The sequence below is a fragment of the Chiroxiphia lanceolata genome, chromosome 8 (assembly GCF_009829145.1).
Source record: "Chiroxiphia lanceolata isolate bChiLan1 chromosome 8, bChiLan1.pri, whole genome shotgun sequence".
NCBI lineage: Eukaryota > Metazoa > Chordata > Aves > Passeriformes > Pipridae > Chiroxiphia > Chiroxiphia lanceolata.
The window spans coordinates 21340830-21362696 of NC_045644.1; the positions used below are offsets into that span (position 1 = coordinate 21340830).

At 38.3% G+C, this 21867-nt stretch overlaps 1 protein-coding gene across 10 annotated transcripts in view; it reads right to left on the reverse strand.

Annotated features, from left to right (window-relative positions):
• The window catches only part of USP54 (ubiquitin specific peptidase 54), a 95844-nt gene that overhangs the window by 16370 nt on the left and 57607 nt on the right, over nt 1-21867 (reverse strand). For all 10 annotated transcript variants that reach the window (XR_004358222.1, XM_032694460.1, XM_032694455.1 and 7 more), the window contains 12 exons: nt 20562-20696; nt 19322-19435; nt 19080-19162; nt 16566-16671; nt 13387-13533; nt 11913-12062; nt 10494-10662; nt 7217-7387; nt 3096-3227; nt 2407-2787; nt 1077-1311; nt 122-261 (listed from right to left, as the gene is read on the reverse strand). Coding sequence is in view for 9 of the 10 variants with exons in the window: in XM_032694460.1 (XP_032550351.1) it covers nt 122-261; nt 1077-1311; nt 2407-2787; nt 3096-3227; nt 7217-7387; nt 10494-10662; nt 11913-12062; nt 13387-13533; nt 16566-16671; nt 19080-19162; nt 19322-19435; nt 20562-20696 (1963 nt within the window). In the remaining variant the exon portion in view is untranslated. The remainder of the gene's footprint in view (nt 1-121; nt 262-1076; nt 1312-2406; nt 2788-3095; nt 3228-7216; nt 7388-10493; nt 10663-11912; nt 12063-13386; nt 13534-16565; nt 16672-19079; nt 19163-19321; nt 19436-20561; nt 20697-21867) is intronic.

Consider the following 21867-nt stretch of genomic DNA (forward strand, 5'->3'; position numbering starts at 1 on the left):
TCCTCAATGTTTCTTTTTCCTTTCCTTATAACTTCACTGTGAAGATAAACACCTAGAAAGTAAAAAAACAACTCCAATACAATTTACCTTGCATAACCACTCCTACTGAAGTGCATCTTACCATTCCCAATGGTGTGTGAGCTATTTGTCCAGCTCCCAACTGATGAAGCAGACTCCACTTCCAAGATGCTGCTACTGTGAGACTTTGGGATGTTACGCCAGGCAGGAACAAATGCACCTGTTCGCTTCATATGAACGTCCCTCCAAAAAGAGAGTCATTACAGGTTACCATGTTATTAATTTCTCCAGGAGAAATTTTATCCACCTTTTTTGTATCCACACATAAACATTTACTTGCACTTTAATTTAATTTTAGAAGAAATCTACTATAAGAAAATCTAGGGAGAAGTAGAGAAAGAGGATGTTAACACATAAGAGGACAATAATTCTATTCTCCTCCATAATAGTATGCAATGTATATTAAAGCTGTGGTCTGAGAGCTGTTCTCAACAGATTCTTATAGCTGCAAATCTACTATTCTGGCCATAAACAGTGTCAGTGTGTGGTTGCCTGAAGCTTCTTAAGTCAAGGAGAGACACACAGTGTGCTGCCTATTTATTTTTACATGCAAATATTGCAAGTGTCTGAAAATGTCAAAGACTTCACATACAGATACTGAAAGTATGTCTAAAAACAAAGATTTCTTCACAAGACTTGAATTCTCATTTTTTACAAGGCTTCTATGAAGCAATGGTTTAACTGAAACAGAAAGGACTATGAGCTACTCAAAGGACAAGCACAGAGTTTTATATTTTAATGGAGTTTTTAAACCTTAGACTAAGGGTACAACTATTTCAGATGCATCATTTTAGACAACATTTCTCACTCAATTTGCTCTTTTCCTTCTCACTAGCAGTAAGCTATCAGTATACTGACAAGAAAAGGTTCCCATTTCCCTACTATTTCTCCCCTGCCCAATAAAGGTGTTTTACAAGCTAGGAGCAGTGTTTTGAAAAATGTTCTACGTAGAAATCAAGACTTCAATCATTCAAAACCTAAGGTTTGTTGAAATCTACCTGTGGGTGCTTGAGCTCTCAGGGAAGGGCATGTCCAGGCTAACGGGGCTGTTGCTGTTGCGCTCACTGCTTTCGTAGCCGGACTCCATCCTCTGTATGAGATGGGGATGTTGATCCACCATATGGTGCTGGGTGCCCCGGCCCAGCACACCACGCTTGTATCTCACACTGGACTGGCTTGACCTTGTTTCGTGAACAGCGTGTTCCTTCACCTCATTCTCAGTAAGTTCTTTACCTGTCAAGACAAAACCATACAGCTTGGTACCGCGAGCTTCAATACCAGCAAAACATCCATACACGTTAGCTTCTCAACTATGGCTAAACCAGAAGCACCATCCTTAATTTAGTGTAAAATTCACAGTATTAAGCAGAAAAAACCCCCATTTGCTAGCATTCCTAGCAATTCCTAGCAATATTAAGAATAATCTGTTCAATAAATTTAGTTTTGAATCTTCCCCCTTTTGTATAACTTACCATATTGCCCCCAAGGTAACAATCAAGTCTGGAAAGAAAATCCTTTGCTCCCCATAATATTCTGTATTTGTAAAAGATAATTTTACAGTATACCCAACTGTATTTCCAGTACTCTGTCATATCTACTTCAGATGCTCTATTTTTTACACTGTTTATTTTACCATTCATGATTTGTTGAGGCTTATATAACATCAGTTCAGAGAGGACACGGAATTTCTTCTTGGTTTGCTTTTTTTAAAATTCTTTCTTACATATTTCAGTCTTTCCATATTTCAGTCTTTCCACTTGATTCTTGTCTGCTTTCCTTCCTTCCATGAAGCTGTGTTCTCTTCCCCTTCACCTTCCCTATACATATTCCTTTATGCTTTCCAGTTCTTTTCAACCTCCAAAACCAAAGCTGAGGACAAAGTCTCTATGTACAAGTTGATAGTTTCTGTGGTGTAGAACAGTCACAGATAAATCATCACTGGCTGCCAACTCTTATCCTCCCAACAAGAACGCCACACTGATACACAAGGTACTTTCTGCACCACACTCTGAGCCATCATGTAAAAATACTATGATGAACCAGAGGAAAAAAATAGACCAAGACAAAAGGACACTCTGGATGAACTTCCAGATACTTAGCAGTATAGCCCTGTGGCTGTTTAGGCAGGGTAGGTGACTATGCTTCCCTTATTATTTCCTTACACAAGAAATGTAACACACAGAAGTCAAACAGAAGTGTCATACATACAATATGAATACCCACAGAGAAACCAGCCTTCACAGACTGACTCACCACTGACCTAAATTCCATGATCAGAATTTCACCTTCCACGGACTCTGAAATAAATTTTTCTTCTCAAACTCTTACCTGCTTCTTCGGAGAAGGGGCTAAGCTGAGTGTAGCCACAATGTTTCCTCTTGTCTTTACTGAAGATGCTGTCTATATTCAGAGACTCTCTTTTGGGTCTCCAGGTTGGCCGGTACCTGCCAGACAAACTGGACTTAGACTCACTACTGGTACTCTCCACTTCCCAGTCTCGAGAGTGCGCAGGGAGGCTTTTCAAGGGTCGTGTTTCTGCCTGATCTGCACTACTCCCTCCACGAGGGGAATTCTGGACGGTTTGAGAAATCTGCTGTGGTCTGCTGTGGATCATATTGCTCACTGTCTCTTTAAATTCCCTCAGCCTGCTGGTGCTGCTGGATGGTTTGGGGGCAGTTCTGGGGGCTTGCTTCTCCTTCAAGGTTTCTCCTGCAGTTTATAGAGACAGCAAAAGCCACAAAAATAACTTCAGTTAAACGAGCAGACCTACTTGCAGCATCTTCATGCAGACTTTGAAAAGTGCAATCCAAAACAACAAAATAATAGAAAAACAACAATCCCCAATCAAACAAATGAAACAAAATAGAACCAAACAACCAAAAAGCAAATACAGGACTAAATACAGACAAAGACAGAAGAAACAAGGAGGGAAATGAGCAAAATGCATGCACATGCTGAGGATCTTAAAAACATTCAGAAAGAGATACTGATATTTGAAATAAAGTAACATCTCTTGCCTTCACTATGGTATCCTGATGACTGAGCCTCATCTCCTTTTCGCCGAGACCGGCTAGAACTCCTCTTGCGGTCTGCTAGCGAGCTCTTTTTGGAAACATGCCTCTGATTGCACTCACTGTCAGTCAAGTGGCCTGGAAGGACAGAAGAATGCAGCAGGGATGACAAGAGCCTTCAGATCAGGTGCTCACTGTGCTAAGAGCAGCAGGACTCTATTGCTCCTCAGGAGCTGCAGACACTTCAATGCTAACTGGCAAGTTCGGATAAGTTTTTGTATCCATAAGTTTTTGGTTTTGTCTTGGGGAGTATGTTCCATTTTTTAAGGTCATAAAAGAGCAATAGAGCCCCTCCAAGGACTCTGGCTAATGACACTTATCCACAGGGAAAGGAAAAGGTTGACTCTGCCTTGTCTTCTAATAGTCTAAGGACACCACTTTCTTACTTTCAGTTTTAATGACCATGAACGTGAAACTCCCGAGGATAGCTTACTTGACATTACTCTGTTAAATAAGGACTCAAACACATGAACCAGCTACCATCTAATAATAAATCACTGCACACCATCAGCTGCTCTGCACTAACTATCCAACTACACTCTCTTTGCCTGTAGCAAACACTAAGTAATCTGAGTCAGATTAGTCTACAGTGAAGAAGCCTCACTTGGCTCTCAAGGGCTAAGCCAGCTAATTCACATCTGCCACAAGCTAAGAGCACACACACAGACCATGAGCATGGACCAGCTGACACACAACAACATTCCCTTACTACAGCTTATGTGTCTGAATGCCAGTATTTTCTCTTGCACACAATTTACTAATTTACTCCCCATTTTCTCACATGAAATGTGAATTAAGATTATTTGACATGACAAGTTTTCTGTATTGCCTTTTCTGAATTTTATGGTTCTCACACATTCACAGTCCTAAACCTGCAAGCACGGACACAAGCATGGCTTTACTCACGTGAGTAGTCCCAAGCAGAGATGCAGGATAAGAAGGGAATTTATGAATAAGCTACAAAGACTTTTCTCTAGCCTTTATATCACAAACTCTCCCCTTGCATAGGATGATAGGAAAATCCCTACTGCCGGATAGTGGAGTAACAACCCCCAGACTACACACACAGCTGGCTCTCCTGAGCCTTCTCCCTTTTCTAGAGATTAACATAAAAATCAACAACATTTAAAGCAGATTTTACACGTAAAATTGTACCTTCAACAGTTAAAAAACCCAATTCACTACAACTACAATTGCTACAAAGATACTAGAACAAATGAGTAAGAAGGAATTCAAACAACAAAAAGCAAGCTACAAAAGGCTTGCTTTTCTATTCATTTGCCAAGTGGAGAGTGATTTTGTGGCCAAATTCTTTAGAAACAAGCAGATTATTAAAAAAAAAAAAAGAAATTAAGGATGTAAAAGAAATGTTGGCAGTGAAGGGAGAAATGTGTAGCATTTAGGTGACTGAACATGAGACTGTGCTTTGGATAAATTTATTTTTCCCTTCACAGCATGGACTGTCACACACCTTTCAGGGACTGCAAGAACAGCATTATACCTTGTACTGTCTCCTCTCAAGACAGAAGAGGTTTATGTTTCACTTCAGCATGCATAACTTCTCTACTTAAAGAACTCAACCTCATAGGGGTTGCTTGGTTAGCATCCTTCAACTACCATAATAGAAGCTGTTTGACAAAATTTAGTGCTACTAGAACTAACTTAGGATTTGCATAGACTACTTCGAGCCCAGCTTAGCCTTGTAGAATGAAGGCTGCTAGCTTTGCATTAATATTTTCTCCTCCTTTTAAAAACTGCAAATTTTGTCCCTTTGCCATCAGACATTTAATAGCCATGGGGAAGAGGCCAAGAATCAGAAGTCTGCAGAACACAGGCTTTGTTGTCTTTACTTGGACACTCTGAAACAAAACCTAAATCCAACATAATGCATGAACATAGGAATTAAAACCCCAAGGATATTAGCTAACACTTTACACTCACTTTTTAAAATTCACTAACAAGCTTAAAAGGTGTCTCTTGCTGAATGTATCACTCAAACACCTCATCCTCCAGAGCTGGGATGGCTTTATAAGCAAACAGTGATATTTAAAGGAAAAGTTTGGTTTTGTAGGAGTTGTGTGCACGTGTCTAAGAGCATATTAAAGAAGAAAATGAAATTAAATGGGTTAAGACAGAGCACCCCCTACTCCCTCCCCCTGAAATCTCAGTTGCATGAATAGGGCAGCCAGAATACGCACATTTTTCTCAGCAGCACAGGTTGGTAGGAGCAAACAGAGGGCTTATGCAGCCACTCTTCTGCCCCCATTCTGAAGTACCCAGGAGCCTGAGGTCATACGACCCAATGGTGGTCCTTCCCCGAAGGATGATGTGGGATAGGGTCCATAATTTTCTGGGCTGGAGTAGTGGGTAAATGGCCATTAAATGAAGAATCCTGCTCTTGCCCAGAACGATTCAGTTGACAGGTCAAATGTGGATGGCTTCTTTATAGCCCCACGGATCAGCATTTGATGACTTAGCGGTTGTATGAGTTGGCACACTGACTTTTTTGGAAAGGTTTTGGGTAGGTAAAAAAAGAGGGGAAATGCCCAGACAAGTGGCTAGCTAAGGGGACAGGCTGACTACAGCTAAGGCTGAATCAGGGAAGATAAGGACAACTGAATTTAGGTGGAGAGACAGGCTAAGCTGAAGGGAATAACACAGGATAGAATCAACAGGAGAAGAAAGAAAAAGAAAAGGACAAAGTCACTAAAAATGACAGAACAAAAGGTTACATGCTGAACTTCATGCTTACATGTTTGCAACCATCCCCCTTAACTCTCCTTTCCTTTTCTGCTGACTTCTGCATGGCAAGTTTTGCAGGGAGGAACCTAATCCAATAAATCTGTGCCATTTTTGCAGACTTATTTAAAAAATATGCCACAAGCATTTTCCATTTCGTCTTTGTTCTCCGAAGATAAACATATACTTTGCTTCCTCATCACTCAAATTCTGTTCCAACTTTCTCTCCTTTCTCACACCCTACCTAAGACTATGATTGGTACCTAAGCATTTGCTAAAACGTTAGAAGGACTGTTGGTCTGTCTTAATCTGTGTGTTACAGTTACTTGGACCTCTGATGAAGAATCAAAGAACGCTAAATAAAACAAGTTTGAAATATTTTTTCAGGTTTTGACATACCATAGATTGTTTCAAATGAACCAATTATGCATGCACAGGAGCAACAATTTTGCAACTAAAAGGAGAAAGTAGAATTATAGCTTTGACACTCTGGAGTAACGGATGGCTGCTGATTCAACTCTCATGTCTTAGAAAACCTATTACAGGTGCAACAAAATAGCTTTTCAAACTGACTTAGCAGATCCTATTTCTGATGCTAGAAGTCTGACCTTAACTTATGCACTATGTTTTCAAAAGTGGTGTTAGAAGCTACTGTATGCAGACACAGGCTGACTAGGGTCATTGGCCATGAATAATAGAGGAGATCTAAGCCTTCAGACTTCCAGTTAACCTGTTTTCAACTAAAGTGTTCAGGCAGACTGTTCAGCTGCCCAAATATACACAGATTGTCTTCTCATTGTCTATTCCAACTTAACTTTGCTTACATGGCACAGGAGGAAATTAACTTGTGCTCCTCCCTGGTGCAGGAAATACTACCAACACTCACTTACACACAGCCCTTAGTGCCCAAGTATGACAGATTCTGCTGATGAAAGAGCCTTTCCCAGATAGCTGCAACTCCTGAAATGAAGTAACTGCCCGCAGATAAGCAGCACACACAACACTTACCAACCCCTACAATGGCACCGTACAGACTCCAACTCACAGAATTATGTAACAAAGAGAGCAGATTGTATCGTGGATAACAGAAAAACAAACCTGTAAAGGCCTGTCTGGCTAGATACAAGTCTACAAAAGCCAACAAGACCTTTAAATCATGTGCTTTTTTGGTGAATGCCAACAGTTCATTACAAATATCAAAAACATTTAGAATACTAAACACTGTTCACTATTCTGTTATAGGTTGCATATATATTTCTTTTTTTCCACTGGAATCCACTGCATTTATCTAATGACAATGATCACAGAGATGTAATGGCATCTGCTACCTGTGTCCCTGCTGCTTTGTGAAGCTGCATCATTCTCCACATTGTAGATGACTGTCCCCTGGGAGTCAGAGGAGAAGTGACTGACCACAGACTCATGGTGTGCCTGTTTATAAGGATAGCTGTCTGTAGAGGAATCTGTCCTGGTATCACTTGAGATGGAAGCTTCTCTCCCTGGGGAAGGAAGCAATGTCAAATTTCAATATTTTTCAGCTCTTACAGAAGTCAAGAAAAGCTAAAAGGAGAAAACAGAGGCAACTACACAAGAAGTTAATGGAAAAACACAATACCGAGCATACAAACTCAGATTCAAGGACACTAGAGCTTATGGGAAAGGTCCTCTCCTTTTGAAGTTGTGACAGCGTCAGTCTTTCTGCAAACCCTCATTTCTTTCTCTTTGATAACTTCAAATTTATCAAATCCTTTTAATATGCAAAATTAAACTACATCCGTTGGACTGAAAGTACATATTAGTACCATACAGAAATTATTGTTCGTTAAGTTTCAACACTGTCAAGTGCTATTACAATATGAAATACACTGCTTCAGGGGAAGTCAAAAAATCGGTCAAATACAAAAAGTGTTAATACGAATAACAAGAACGTTATAATAATTAACATGTTTCATCTATTATGAATCAAAAGTTTATCTAGTAAAAACTTTATACTGAAAGAGTATTATCTAAAGCAAAGTAACCTATTCCTTCTCAAGAAACCAGCACTGATCCTACTGTAAAGAATAAAGCATCATGATTGAACTTCAGTACAGTAATTCCTGAAGTCACTAAAAGAGGAGGAAAAGACAACCTTCTCCCACCGCTTTCAGTACATAAAAGTAAAAAAGTTCAAACAGTTTGAAGACTGCTGGCCATTTTACATATGTGATGTATATACTCTTTAATATACCATATATTTGTTTCATACTTGTTTCTCAGTGGAGAAATTGAAGAAGAAAAAAATTAAAGGAGGAAGTCATTCTTATGTTTAAATGCAAACATTCAGCCTGAGGGCACTTCACACTTTTGGTGAGAACAAGTCCTGTAGCAGATGTCCTACTTAAAGATGCTTTAGAACTTCTGAAGTCAGAAACTTCCCCCCACCTCCTTACTGGTTAAAAATCTTGTTGTTCTAAAGAAATACAGAATACAGCTGTTAACAGAGATGACAGTAATAGAAAGAGAGGCGAATGTAGGCAACAGAAATCAGCGCTGTGGAACTGAGAACTGGAAAACTATTTGCATCCTGAGGTCCTTATTCAACAGGAAATGAAAAACATGAAGTGGAGCTGTCTGCACTCAGCTGCACAACATTTTGTACCCGCATCTTCTGACAATCTTTCCTCCATAATTTTCAGTATTAGATCTTGATGTGATTAGATACATTTATCAGATGCCACTGACACAAGCTCAGGTACAATATAGTGATCAACAACTTAAGAAGAAGCAATCTCTTAGTTAATGAATTATGGGCTGTGGACATCTGGTAACACTGAAGAATCCAAAGGAAGCTGTAATTACACTTAAGAGACAAAAAGGTCATTCTGAAAAAGGTATATTAAAGTAGAAAAGTCTGGCTATCAACAAGCCTAGAAAATAATTCACTTCAATTTGACAGGAAAACATACAGGGTAAGAATTCTTCTGGCACTTCAACATACAATATCTCACGGATTCTCTCAAGTACTTGGTATCAATGCTGAACACCACAGACTGCAGAGGAGTAAGCCTCGAGGACTCACCAAGTGTTTTTGAAATGAAAGAGCGGGTTACTCACTAGAGCCTTCTGATTTTTATCTGAAAGGAAACACCTTTTCATAGAGGTATTTTTTTGTATTCAGCTTCCTGAAGTCATTTTAAAACACAATATTAGATACTGCAGAGACAACAAGCAGAAGAGTTATCTATGTATTTCCTGGAGGTCAGCAAGGCAAATTCACAGCTGAAGCTTGCAGAAGTGCTCACAACTGATACAAAGCACTAAAAGCTCTCCTCCAGACTTTTTTTCTTTTTTGGAACAGGAAGACAGGTTTGTAAATTGCAAGGTACCTTGTCAAGTGAGAAGTGAAGGTCATTCCGCTGATGTTTCTATTTGTATTATCTTAAGAGGTGTTTGAGATTTGTTTCATTACTAGTAGATTGTCAACACATAAATAAGAAGACAGCAGATGTTCACTACAGATTCACTGGCCAGGAAGTGTAAAGCTAGCAATTAGCCAGGAAAACCACAAAATGTTATTGGAATTACAGCTGTACAAGTGGGTTAAAATCCTGGAAGAAAGGTTGTGATTTTGGTCTCACCTTGCTGCTCTTGGCAACTTATAAACCCTTCTGTAACTGAGGATATTCTCTGTTTCAATTTTTCATGTTTACGATCTTGCAAAATCATTACAATATAACATACAACCAGGTTTTATTTTCATCCTGTCTGTACTAAAATTGAGTATCTTTCTCAGAATGTATTTATTCATCTTTATATGAGGCCTCAATCCCTAACAGTGTGACTAAATGTCCGAAATTATCTAGAACATCAACAAACTAACAACCTGTTCAGACTGCTACTGGTATCTTGAACAGACCAAGTTCTAACCTCTGAAGCTACATATCTATAGCTGTAGATCTTTTTTGACATAAAACAGATGAGGAGAAATGAAGTAGTAAACATGACCTACGGGCAAAAGCGTTTGCCAATCACTTCCCTTTCAGTTTCCCCAAATCCGTTCATTTTTGAACTGCTTTCTCTGAATAAAAAACAAACCAATTGGCTCCAGATTAGCTGCAGCAATTCTATTTTTAAAAAAATGGTACTTCTTCCCCTCCCAAAATCCCTTCACCATCCTACAAAAGGACTCACTTATGGTGTTTCCTCAATATTTCTTTTCCCTAACTTCCCTCCAGAGCTTAATTCTGCAGCTTCCTTTAATTTTTGGTGTTCTTGCATCTCTGGTCTCATTCCTTCCCTGTTAAAACTGCTGATGAATTTATGAACTCAATCAGTGAAGTCACTTGTTATTGTTCTGCCCTACATCCATACCAGGTCCTTCCCTTTTTTTTTCCCCAGTTCCTTTCTCCACGCTTTTTTGGAAAAGATTACTAACCAAACAATCAATGGAGTCTTGGACCAAGCAAGGTCAAAGATGAAACACTAGAAATCCTCTTCAGAATTCCTGATCAGCTTTGACAAGCAATGAGGACCGTTGCTAACAGTAACACTCAAAAGAAGAGAAACTTTTCACACGCAGCATTGCAGTGTAAAGGTACAAGGCACACAGCCCAGATTGCTTACCCGAGTCTTCACTGTCATAGCAGGTCCTGCTATATTGCTGTAAATCCACCTGAGGGGGCAAGTCTTGTGTTGACACTGGAGTTCCTCTTGGATCTGCATAGAGCAGCAGCAAAGGCTGATAGTGACCCTTAATGCACTTTGTCACAACATCTTTCCATTTTGGACCAATCTGAATTGACAAAAACAACAACAACAACAAAAAAAAAAACAAGAAAGGTTTTCTGTCATTATTTTCTATAATAATTTCTCTTTTTCCCCCTCATAATTCTTTCAGAGTTTGATTTTCTACTGACATTGTTTAACTCCTTCTATAGCCAGCACTGACACGGACTCACCAAGAAAGCTTTTGAACCAATCTAACTATAATCAAGGTATTCACCATCTTATGTCTAAACAAATTACAATACAACTACAAAAATAATCCTTTCCTTTCATTTTTTTTCCATAAGAAACATTTTTTCATCCTCTGAGACATTCAAACTTTTCATCAGCAGAAAAGAATTTGTTAACAAACAAAATGAACAATAAAAGACAGCAGGACAGTAAATTCAAGTCAAAGCTAAATACTTCACTATGTGAATATTTCTGCAAGCATTGACAGGCCAGGCAGTAATTCATGTAGTTATACTAATCTCAAACATCTTCCAGATGTACTAATAAAGTTTCACTTGATACACTGAATATCTCTTTAAACAAATTTGCTCCATACATGTGTGTTCTACAAAAGCACTGCAGTACCTATCCTTGGCAAAGTTTTCCTGCAGAGAAGTATGACTGAACAAATGCATTAGAGTTTTTTCCCTATGAGACTGTGCTTGGCATGACTACAGAAGAAAATTTTCCTCTCTCATCTTTGTGATTCCATGACTAGAAGGGAAAAAGGAGAGTGGTGTGAAATAATGCCAAACAAACTAATAGGCTACAATAACAGCATGCCAACATCCCAGCACTGGTATCTTTAATGTCAAGGACCTCATGCGTGGTGAAAAGGTTAAAAAAAAGCACTAACAGCAGAAGCAGAAAATTTGTTGTTGGCAGCAAGCACTAGGGAAGACTGGCATGTAGATACTCCAGCAAAGAGTCCAAAAGCAGGCACTAAATAGTTATACTGCTTGTCAGCAGGGGAAAGAAATGTATGTTAGTTGTGTGCATAAGCAAACTGTAGGTTTTTAAACAACAGCATAAAACCAAGACTGGCAGCCAACAGAACAGAAGTAAGAATAGGGTTTCTGAGATTTCTGGTATGCTTTTTTTGAGCACAATTCACCTTGCTGAGAAAAAAGGAGCAACAAATTTATGGATCCTGAGCAGAAAACCAGTGAAAAATTTCTCAAAATCTGTAGAAAACAGTATGGATCTACATGCAAGTAAATTCCTAACAGATTATTTATTATTTTCCTAAATGTTTTTTTTCCTCACCTCTTTGACATGAGCATCATCAAAGTACATCCACTTGCGGATTTTAGTTTGGAAGAAGAAGGTTGAATAGTGTTTTCCGTAGTAACAGATCATTCCCACCAAATACAGCTCTGAGTGTTTTGCTCTGTCATCAGTTACTCTGAAGAAGAGCTTCAAGAACAGAGGTAAGAAAAATGAAAGGAGAAATTAATAAAATGCCTAGAATTTTACATAACTGCTTTATGTTAAAACACCTCAAAGTACTATAGGGAGGTGTCAGTTTTTACTTCAAAAGACAGAGAAAACAAGGCAATAAGTAAGTAATCAAGCAATATTCAAGCAAACATGGAGAGGCAGACCAGAAACAGACTCCAACCAACTCAGCAGATGCTCATGAATTGAGTAAGACTTGGAGTCTGTGGGTGTACTTAAAAGACATTTACAACAATGATATAATACCTTTTTCAGCATTTTTAGTGTGGTTCTATTTCAAATATTTGTATTCTCTGTGTCATGCTTGCTGATTATATCAAATCCTGTTTAGAACATTCATTCCTCTTTATAGAAACAAAGCAGTTTGGACAGTAAACAACTGGCATTTATTCTGACTTAGGAAGGGACCAATTTATGACACCACCACATAAAAGATGAACTGAAGACATTAGTAGGTCAAAAGAATTCAGCAAACAGAAAAAAAGTCTTTTCTATTTAATTGAATTTTATTAATTTAAAAATGCACAGGTCTCATTTTTTTTGTGCCTTACTGATTCATCATGCAAGGACCACACTTTCATAACAACATTTCCATCAATTCACACTGATTTTGGTATACTGTGCACTGGTCAATGCATTTTTTTAATATGTGTGTGAGTGTATATATGTACTATTTTATGTTCTATCTCAATGCTACAATAAGATACAGCTACAATTTGGTATACCAGTAATTCAACTCTAAAGCACCAGTCAATGCAGAATAAGTGAATTCTCCAGGTGATAAACCTCTAGATCCTATTTAATTCAGTCTGTCATTCAATCACACAGTGCCAGCCACCGTCTCTCAGAGACTGCTCAGTTACAAATAACTTTTAAGTGTTATGACCACGCGTTTCAATGAAAAGAGGAGCTAAAGTTAAAAAAAAAACCCCAAACACCACCAACATTTTGTCTTCAAAAGAACTAGAAAGAAACTTCTGTTCTTCAAAATGAAAGCCCATATATGTATTTTCATAGAAATAGCACAACCCTGATCCAAAATTTCCTTTCACTTCAAAATATTTTTACATTTTCAGACACTTCAGAAACTCAAGAATATACAATTCACAGGTTTTCTAAGGCATTCAGGAACAAGTCAGATCCTTGGTTCTGCCCTCTATTTCTCTATTTATGGACACTGAAAAGGTAAAGGTGAAGACCTTGTATTTTTCTCAATTTTCCACTAGAGACCACCATGAGAAAGACTGTCTTTGTAGGTAGTGCCAAAATACAGAAAACTCACATCTCCCAGTTTAAGGCAAGTTCCCAGACTGTGAATCACATCCTCAGCCAGATCAGAGTGGTCTGAGTCCCAAACCAAACCGATGGTGATGATCTGTGGAGAGTTCATCAGCACACGACGAATACGGATCTTTTCCCCGCAGTTACTCTGAGGATATAAATAAAACAAAACACTGAACATAATCCTTATCTTATTACAGTGTTAGGGTAAGGCACTAAGGAGCATGAGTTGCAGATGTCCAGCTTCTGGAGAGGTGGTGGTGAAACACAGCAGATATAATATGCTCAGTGTTCAGGTATGAGCTACTCGTGTCACAGATGAGGTGTGCTATCAAGGCTACCTGGCATTCACAACCTTTCAGGTGAACACTGATGATTCTTCCTCATACTACTGGTAATGATTAAAACATATAGCACAAAAATGAGTTTATTTAAAAAAAGATAAGCAAATATACATGAATGATCCTAATAACTTTCTTCGGAACTGGAGGGAAAGCTCACTTTCTTTTGACAAGAATCTCAGATTGAAAATTGCATTTACAGAGACCCATGCTTTATATGACAGTGTCAGAAAAGCTTTCAAGGTGCTGCCTTGCTGTTAAAATTCAGTGGTTCTACAGGCTACCTCAAGCATTCCATTCTTAGACAGGATAATTAAGTCAGTACTGATATAAATATGAGAAGAGCAGCTGGGAGATCAAGAGGTGCTTTACCAACCCATAGGAGTTCGGCATTTCTTATTTCCTTTTCTCTTCCTATTTTTTTACTTTTTAAATAACTACCAGTGTTTATTGAGTGGCCAGTCTCCCCTCACTCCTAACCAGTGCATTATCTTCTTTTTTTGGGGGGGGTGGGGAGTGAGGGGGAGGTGGGGACGACGACACAACGGAGGGGGGATATGATGAAAACTATGACAAAGTCCATTTGCAACGTTCACTTTTCCCCTGAGGCAGGTCACAAAGGTACCTCTGTAAGATTCCAGGAAAAAAAAAATGTTCATAGCAAGAATAGTCTCTCTTGTCTACAGAGACCAATTTCACAATTGGATATAATAATTTCTGACACTGTAACCAGGGAAGAGATCACAAAGCGTCTCTTCCCCACAATAATCTAGAAAATTAACCAGAATTTCAGTCCCAATCATCAATGGGAGACAAAAATGAAAAATTAAAAAAACAGAACGAAAATGTAGAGGACTGTGATGTTTAAATGTAGGTAAGATGTTTTCATATTAAGATGACCTTATTAACACATATTTTGCAAGGGTCATTCAAAGTATGAGCAATCCTGTGAATTACCTCATAATAAATATATCTTACTCTCCAATTGTCTTCTTTGCTTCAGCTAGCTAACAAAAGCACTTTCAGCATGACAGGAGGAACATGGCATCCTGAAAAAAGGTTCCCTTGCATGGCTTTGAGGCCACCCTTAGCTAAGACTCAATAGAAAAATTTCCTGAGTATAAAAAGAAAGCAGCAGCAAATATTGGTAAGCAATTTTATTCAACTGATTATTTCACAGTTTGTCCTGACCAAGAATGTATTTCTATTAAGTTTCCCATGCTCTAGTGATAAAATAGCTGGACTAATATTAATCTTTTAAATGACAATACAATATCTTAATTTCTTTTATTTGAATCAGTGAGCAACTATTAAAAAAAAAAAAAGAAAAACTGTTTCAATGGAGACTAAAAGTGAAGGTTTCAGAGCTATAAATTGGGAGGGGGGATGGTATAAAATGGAAATACTTAACATTGCCACCAGGGAACAGGCACACAAGCCATTCCTGTTAAAGTCTGTATTGCTTCACTGCTAACAGGAGCGTTACATGAAGTAGCAATTACGCAGCTGTTTCCTGCCCTACCTATTAATCAGTATGAAAAAAAAGTTTGATGATAACTCTTTTTGCATGCTTATCTAAAGTCCTGGATCTGAACATATTCAAATTAAAAGGCAGAACAAGATATTAAGCTCTTGCTTTAAAAATCTAGCTCTTACGATATATATAAAAAACAAGCATTTTATATTTATATGAAAAACTTTTATTTTTCTTAACTGATACACAGTTTCACCTGAATTTGGCCAGATTTTCACTGCATAGCAGAATGAACGTTTTTAGGCATAGCAGCCTGTGACTATTCACTGGACACATGCAGCAATTGTTTTTACATAGTCAAACATCAGTCAGCACTCAGGACAACTACAGCCTATCCCTTCTAGTCAGTAACTCCCACACCGTGGATACCAAACCTCACTCAGAAAAACAAACCAATACTCCCTCAGATTTTTTGTCAGGCTTCCTGCCTTTGGATTAGCTCTTGCAGATATACTGTACAGCCTGTAAGCCCTTCACTGTCAGGATATTCAATGGCAGTGGGAAGTGGAAGTCCTTTTCTCTTTCCCTTCGATCAACATTTTGGCTGCATGCTGCAGGTACAGCAGTTTGGTCAACAGTTCAATTTATTCCAACTGAAAGGTAGTAAAGAAGGTGAGGGGAAGCTCATCCAGGCAAAACAACTCCAACAACTTGTACACATGATTACAGTGACTGGTACAAAAGTTCTGCTATCTGTGCCCTAGCACAGTACTGCTGAAAATATTTTGAAAGAAATAAGTACTTTTCTCATGCTATTATTTACAGATGAAGTGCACTGCCCTCAATAGAAATAATCACTAGAGAACATGGATGAACTGTGGTGGAACACTGTTCTAAAAAGCCTAGCTAACCAAAATCACTGCCAACATACAGAAATCTCCTGTACAAGACATGGCCTCCAAATTCTTTGTCATTCCCATTTCTTTAGGTAAGATCCAAGAACTTTCACCATAGGATGAAAACAGCATTATTGCAGCTTCATGTATTGCTAGTCTTGGAGGCCTCACCAACTCTTAACTCTAGGTGCTTCTAGCAGCAACACAGGCTTGAATAGGAAGGAATTTCACGGTCATTCCCTGGGAGCAATGTAAGCATTTCCCGATTATTTGCCCTCATCATGTTTTTTCGTGGTTTCTAACTCTGAGAAACATTCATTTTTACTTTCCACCCAAACACGACATCTATTCCTGTTTTCAATACTTGTGTCTAGCCAAAGAAGCACCCATCATCAGTAATTTTCCCCTTCCTTCATTGAATGACTGTGAGATACTGAATTCAAACCCAAAGAAAAGTAAGGACACTCACCGGACAGTTCCGCAGGTCTCCCATAGTGCTGGCGTTCTGCAGTAGCTCTCCAAACATATCTGGAGTTGGTTTCTCTCGCCTCTCCAGCATACAAATAGCTTGATTGCTTCAGTAAAGAGAAAACACGAAAAACAAAAGTTGAACAATAAAATAAAACAAACCCATATTAAGCCAGTATATGTTTCACTTACATTTCGTTAAAAGTTAAGAACTTTAAAATACACAACACTTTTTATATTTAACACACATTGTTCAGTGTGAATTGCACCATCTTCCCTTATAATACTGAATAAAGAAAACAAGTAAAACTCAAAACAGAATCAGATCGTTGTTTGGCTTAAAATTTATATCTTAAAAGCAAACCTTAGCATTTTGATAAATACTTGATTTCCAAATGAAATATCTGTTTCGAAATGCTTCCCTTCAACAATCACAGTCGTAGTAAAATAACACAGTAAAGCACATCCTTAATCACAAAACTGCAAACAAAAAATAGCAAAGTATCCAATTTATTTTACTGTCCAAGTTGAAAGAAAGATGGTAATATGTACACAATACTAGTGCTCAAAGCATATTTAAGTTTAAAATGGTTTCAGCGGTAAATAAACATGCTACTATGTATGGGTGCTTTTAAAATAACATGACAATTTTTATTGTGATATTTCATATATTTTTATATAAAATCCTGAATACCACTTACATAATTATTTTCCAATTTTTCTAGTAAATAATATTCTGATATAGAGTGTCTTCTGGAACTTAATGGAAAACTACAGCTCAGTAGAACAGCAGGCAGCAGCCACAAGGGGGAATGCTTTACAGTATTCCTGGTACACTGGTGAAGTGGTAGCTTTTAATAGATCTGCATTAGAAGAGCAACTAGCAGTTTTCATGACAATTTTTTCAGGCTCTGTAACTACAGGTCTCACATGCCAGACAAGAAACAAAGTTCTAATCCCAACAAAAATTTTAAGAAAAAAACCAAATAACAGACTCCTGTCTTGACCATATTTAACCAACTTTTAACTGAGTAGCTACCTATTAAAAGAAGACTTCTCTCCTCTAGCATTAATTCAAACAATCTGCTATAGAGCCACAGCTATTGCTCTGTGCACCATCTCCTTTAATGAAAGGTCACAGTGACCAGGGCACTTCCCCAGCAACTAGAAAAAACGAGAGCTACATATCCATCCAAAAAAGGAGATTTGAAGAACTACAGGCTGGTCAGTCTCACTCCATCACCTGAAGTAATGACAGACCAAATCAATCCCCTTGGAAATCAACTTCAAGCATATGTAGGACAAGAAGGTGAGTAGAGCAGCCAGCATGGATTAACCAAGGGTAAACCATGTCTGACCTATATGATTATCTTCTATCATATGATGGGTTATGTTGAGGAGGTGAAAGCAGTTAATATCATTTGGTCTCTAGCAAGGTTTCCAAGTCATCTACAGCATTCTTGAGGCCAAACTGGGAGATGTGGACTGCACAGGTAGAATACAATGCAGGGGAAAACCTAACCGGACCTTCAAGCTCAGAGGATCAAAACAAACAGCAGATAGTTGTGTTCCTCAGGGTTAATACTGAGGCTGAAGCTATTTAACATTTTCATTAACAACCTGGATGATGAACTGAAATACACCCACACCAAGTCTACACATGACACTAAACTGGATGAAGAAGTCAATATCCAGATAGGGAGTGCTGCCATCCAGAAGGATCTTGACAGGTTTGAGAAAAGAGGTGACAGGAACCTCATGAAATTCAGTCAAGAAGAATGCAAAGTCTTGCACCTTGGACAGAGCACACTCAGTAGAGCAGTACTGCCTGGGCACTGACTGGCTGAGGAGCAACACTACAGAAAGCTGTAGACAAGCTGAACATAAACAAGACCCTTCACAGAGGCAAACAGAGAAAGGACAAGAGGCAGAAGATGCAGAAAAGGAAATTCTCACTGGATACAAGGAAAAAAAGCTCCACACTGAGTTCCTAAGAACTGGAACAAGCAGCCCAGAGAAGTAATGGAATTTTTGTCCTTTAAACACTTCCAAAATTCAGCTGCACAAAACCCCAACCAGCCTGATTTAGCTTTGAAGTCAGCCCTGCTCTGAACAGGAGGATGGAGTAGATGTCCGAAGGTCCTTTTCAACGTGATTTTTTATTTTTTAATTTTTTTATCTGTTTTCTTAAATCACCTGCTCACATATTAAGGTCCTTCAAAATGTACATGAGTCCTTCCCACTCCAGTTATTAAGATTCAAGATCATAAACAAGCAGACACACTGATTCATGCCTAAATTGCTGTCTTCTGCCTCATTAAATCCTCATGTATCCTCATGTATTAAATCCTCATATCACAGTTATCAAAGCTCCACGAACTTTGAACAAATCATGTTCTGTACTTTTGATCTTGTGATCATAAAGGTCAAACTGCAATACCAGTATGGATAAAAAAGAAAAAAAGAAAGGAAAAGAAAAAAAAAATAGAAGTTCCTTGTGAAAAACTCAACTCACCAGAGTGAGGTTGTGGAAATATAATGTACCATCTGGATGAAAGGTAATGGGTCAGAGGTGGCACCACAGCTGGTACAAACACACTAAAGAGAAAGAAAATATAATACATTGACAAGATTAAACAGGTATTTCTGTAGCAATACTTCTGTTTGTATATCTTTTTACCAGGGCAATGCACGGCTTAGGAATGTAAATAAGAAACTTGAGAACTGGTGATTGGTACTAAGCACATATCACCTCACCTGTTCAAATAAAGTCATAGCAAACTTCTGGTGGGAAACACAATGTGGTGCAGTGCAAATATCTTCCTTTGTCTCATCTGCAATGTGGAAGTGAATTCGCATTAACAGGTTTTCCTAGCCAAAGAAGAAAAGGCAAAAAACCCATTAGATAATTTCAAATGCAGACAAAAGTTAAGATATAAATTACAAGAGCATGCCAGATGCAATAACGTTTAGGTGTTATTTACAAAAACAGAAGGCTCCTGCAAATTTGTGAAAGTTGCTTCAAAACCAAAGAAATTTATATTTCTTTGATTAAAAAAAAAATGGCCTCTACTTCCGATTTGAAATATTATGTCAGGTTTATTTTATTTACTAGCACTGCTGAAGATTCTGCTGATGATTCTTCTGTCCACTTCTCAAACATCAGTGGATTTGACCAAACGTAACAGGCAGAGCAGCTTTGCAGTTTTAAAATCACTGGATTCACACTAACTTCTCTTCATCAATACAAAGTAACTCAAATCAACCTCTACATTCCACCAAGGCTTTGAAATATGGCACATAATCTACATTCTATCAAAAAGGGGGAGAACCAATAAATGAAGAGGCAGACTAAATTCTGTATGAAACAAAAGCACTGAATGTTTGCTAGACATTGTTTCATACAACTCAATCTGTTTTCAAGTTCTCAGGGGGTCTTGTCCCAAGACCTTCTCTCCTTCCACAGTTGCCAACATTAACCTGTGGGTACCATAAGTTTACTGACATCTCTTCCAGCAGCACACTTTTCACTATCACTATTGGCTGCCTGGATGGTTTGTAGGCCTGCAATAAACAGGTCAAGATTAATTATTTAGGCAAAACAGCTCTGACCTTGTACAATTTGGCTTGAACGGTTTTCCTGTGAAAACATGATTTCAGAATAACTGGTAAACAAAATGTCCTTTCACTCTTTTGATGTGACCCTTAAAACTAGAATCCTGGATCATTCTTGCAGTGCAATTTTTTTTTACAATTCATATCTAAGATACACTTGAAAGTGCAAGCAAAAGTAACTGTAAAAATGGTTAACACTGCTATTTCCATTCCCAAATCATTAGCTTAGGGATCTCTTAGGGACTTTTCCAGGCCACACACGCAAACCCTTTTGCAATCTGGGGAAAGGAGGAATGGAGGAGAAAAAAAATAAAGGGGGGGGGGTAGAAGGAAAGATTGTGTAGCATCTGTGCCTGTCAAACCATCTTTGAGTTATACTCACAAAACATTCAGCAGCATCATCCATGATGCCCAGCTGGAAGCGTTGCTCATCCTGAAACGTCTTTGCAAGAGCAGTACGCAGAGCATCAGAAGGCAGCACCTTCTCACTGCTACACTGAAATTGGTTGAAGATACCCTAGTAAAAACCCAAAAAGATAGTTAAGCTACTGTATTTTCAAAATATGACTCAAGTTATCTGAAAACAAAGAGCAAACATTTAACTTGCTTTGATCCAGGAACACACTTGTATTGTACGTGGACTACAGCACAAAAGCCTAAAAGTTCCTCCTTTGAAATCATATGCACCTTTGTGTATTTTTTCCTTTCCCTTCACATATCCAAGAAAGGGTGGGGAGCTTAGGAGTAAATTTCCCTCACTGTCAATCTCACTTGGATCCTCCTCCAAATCTGATTCCTGAAGCAAATACAATGAACGCTAAAACTTCCTCACTTTTATTCCTGTTTCTCCTTTTTCAATTAACTTTCTCACTTCAGCTCAGTAACTTTTTTCTTACACATGCCACCTTCTTTTCTCTCTTAAGCAATTCTTTCCAAACACCTTAGCCCTTAAACAGCAACAACTTGCTACTTGCATGCTTTAAGGAATCTACCTTCCATAAATCCAAGTGGATAACAATTAGATGATTTTTGTGTCAGCGTGCTGGAAGGAAAATGCACAAAGCAAATAGGAAAAACAGTTCCTTTGTACAGTCAGTTCTTCACTTGCTGCCATAAACCTGCATTTTCATAACTTACACATCACCTGGGTAACCATTTGCAAGGATGAGCTGTTCTATAAAGACACATTATTGTCTAAAGTGCAGGTGATATGCGTGAAAGTTCAGTATATATTCCCAACTGATTAAAACCTCACATTTATTTTGCGTGTGTGAAATATCCAAAACATCTTCTGAAGTTATTTAACTTTCACTGTGCCCTTCCTACAAAAACAGGAACAGAATTCTGTATGCAAGATCCTCAGTTTCAGTAAAAAACTTCTAGCCTTATTTTCATATAGGGCCACTCGGTCTCTACACCACTCTTCCACTTTCTACCTAATTTCATATGACAAGTAACCTTCTTCATCAGTGTCAATCTCAAAATTCTGCTTGTCCTTTCCTATAAAACTTTCCTCACAATTTCTCAGAAGATTGTGGAAAACCTCAATTCTTACTGCAAGAGGGAAAAAAGGATAACGGATAACCTTCAATTGTGCACCAGTTGGCTTTCCTGCCTTCTAAACTTAGTAAAACAAGGAGAAAATCAAACTGGTTTGTCTCAGTTTTCTTTCAAATCTACACTAATCA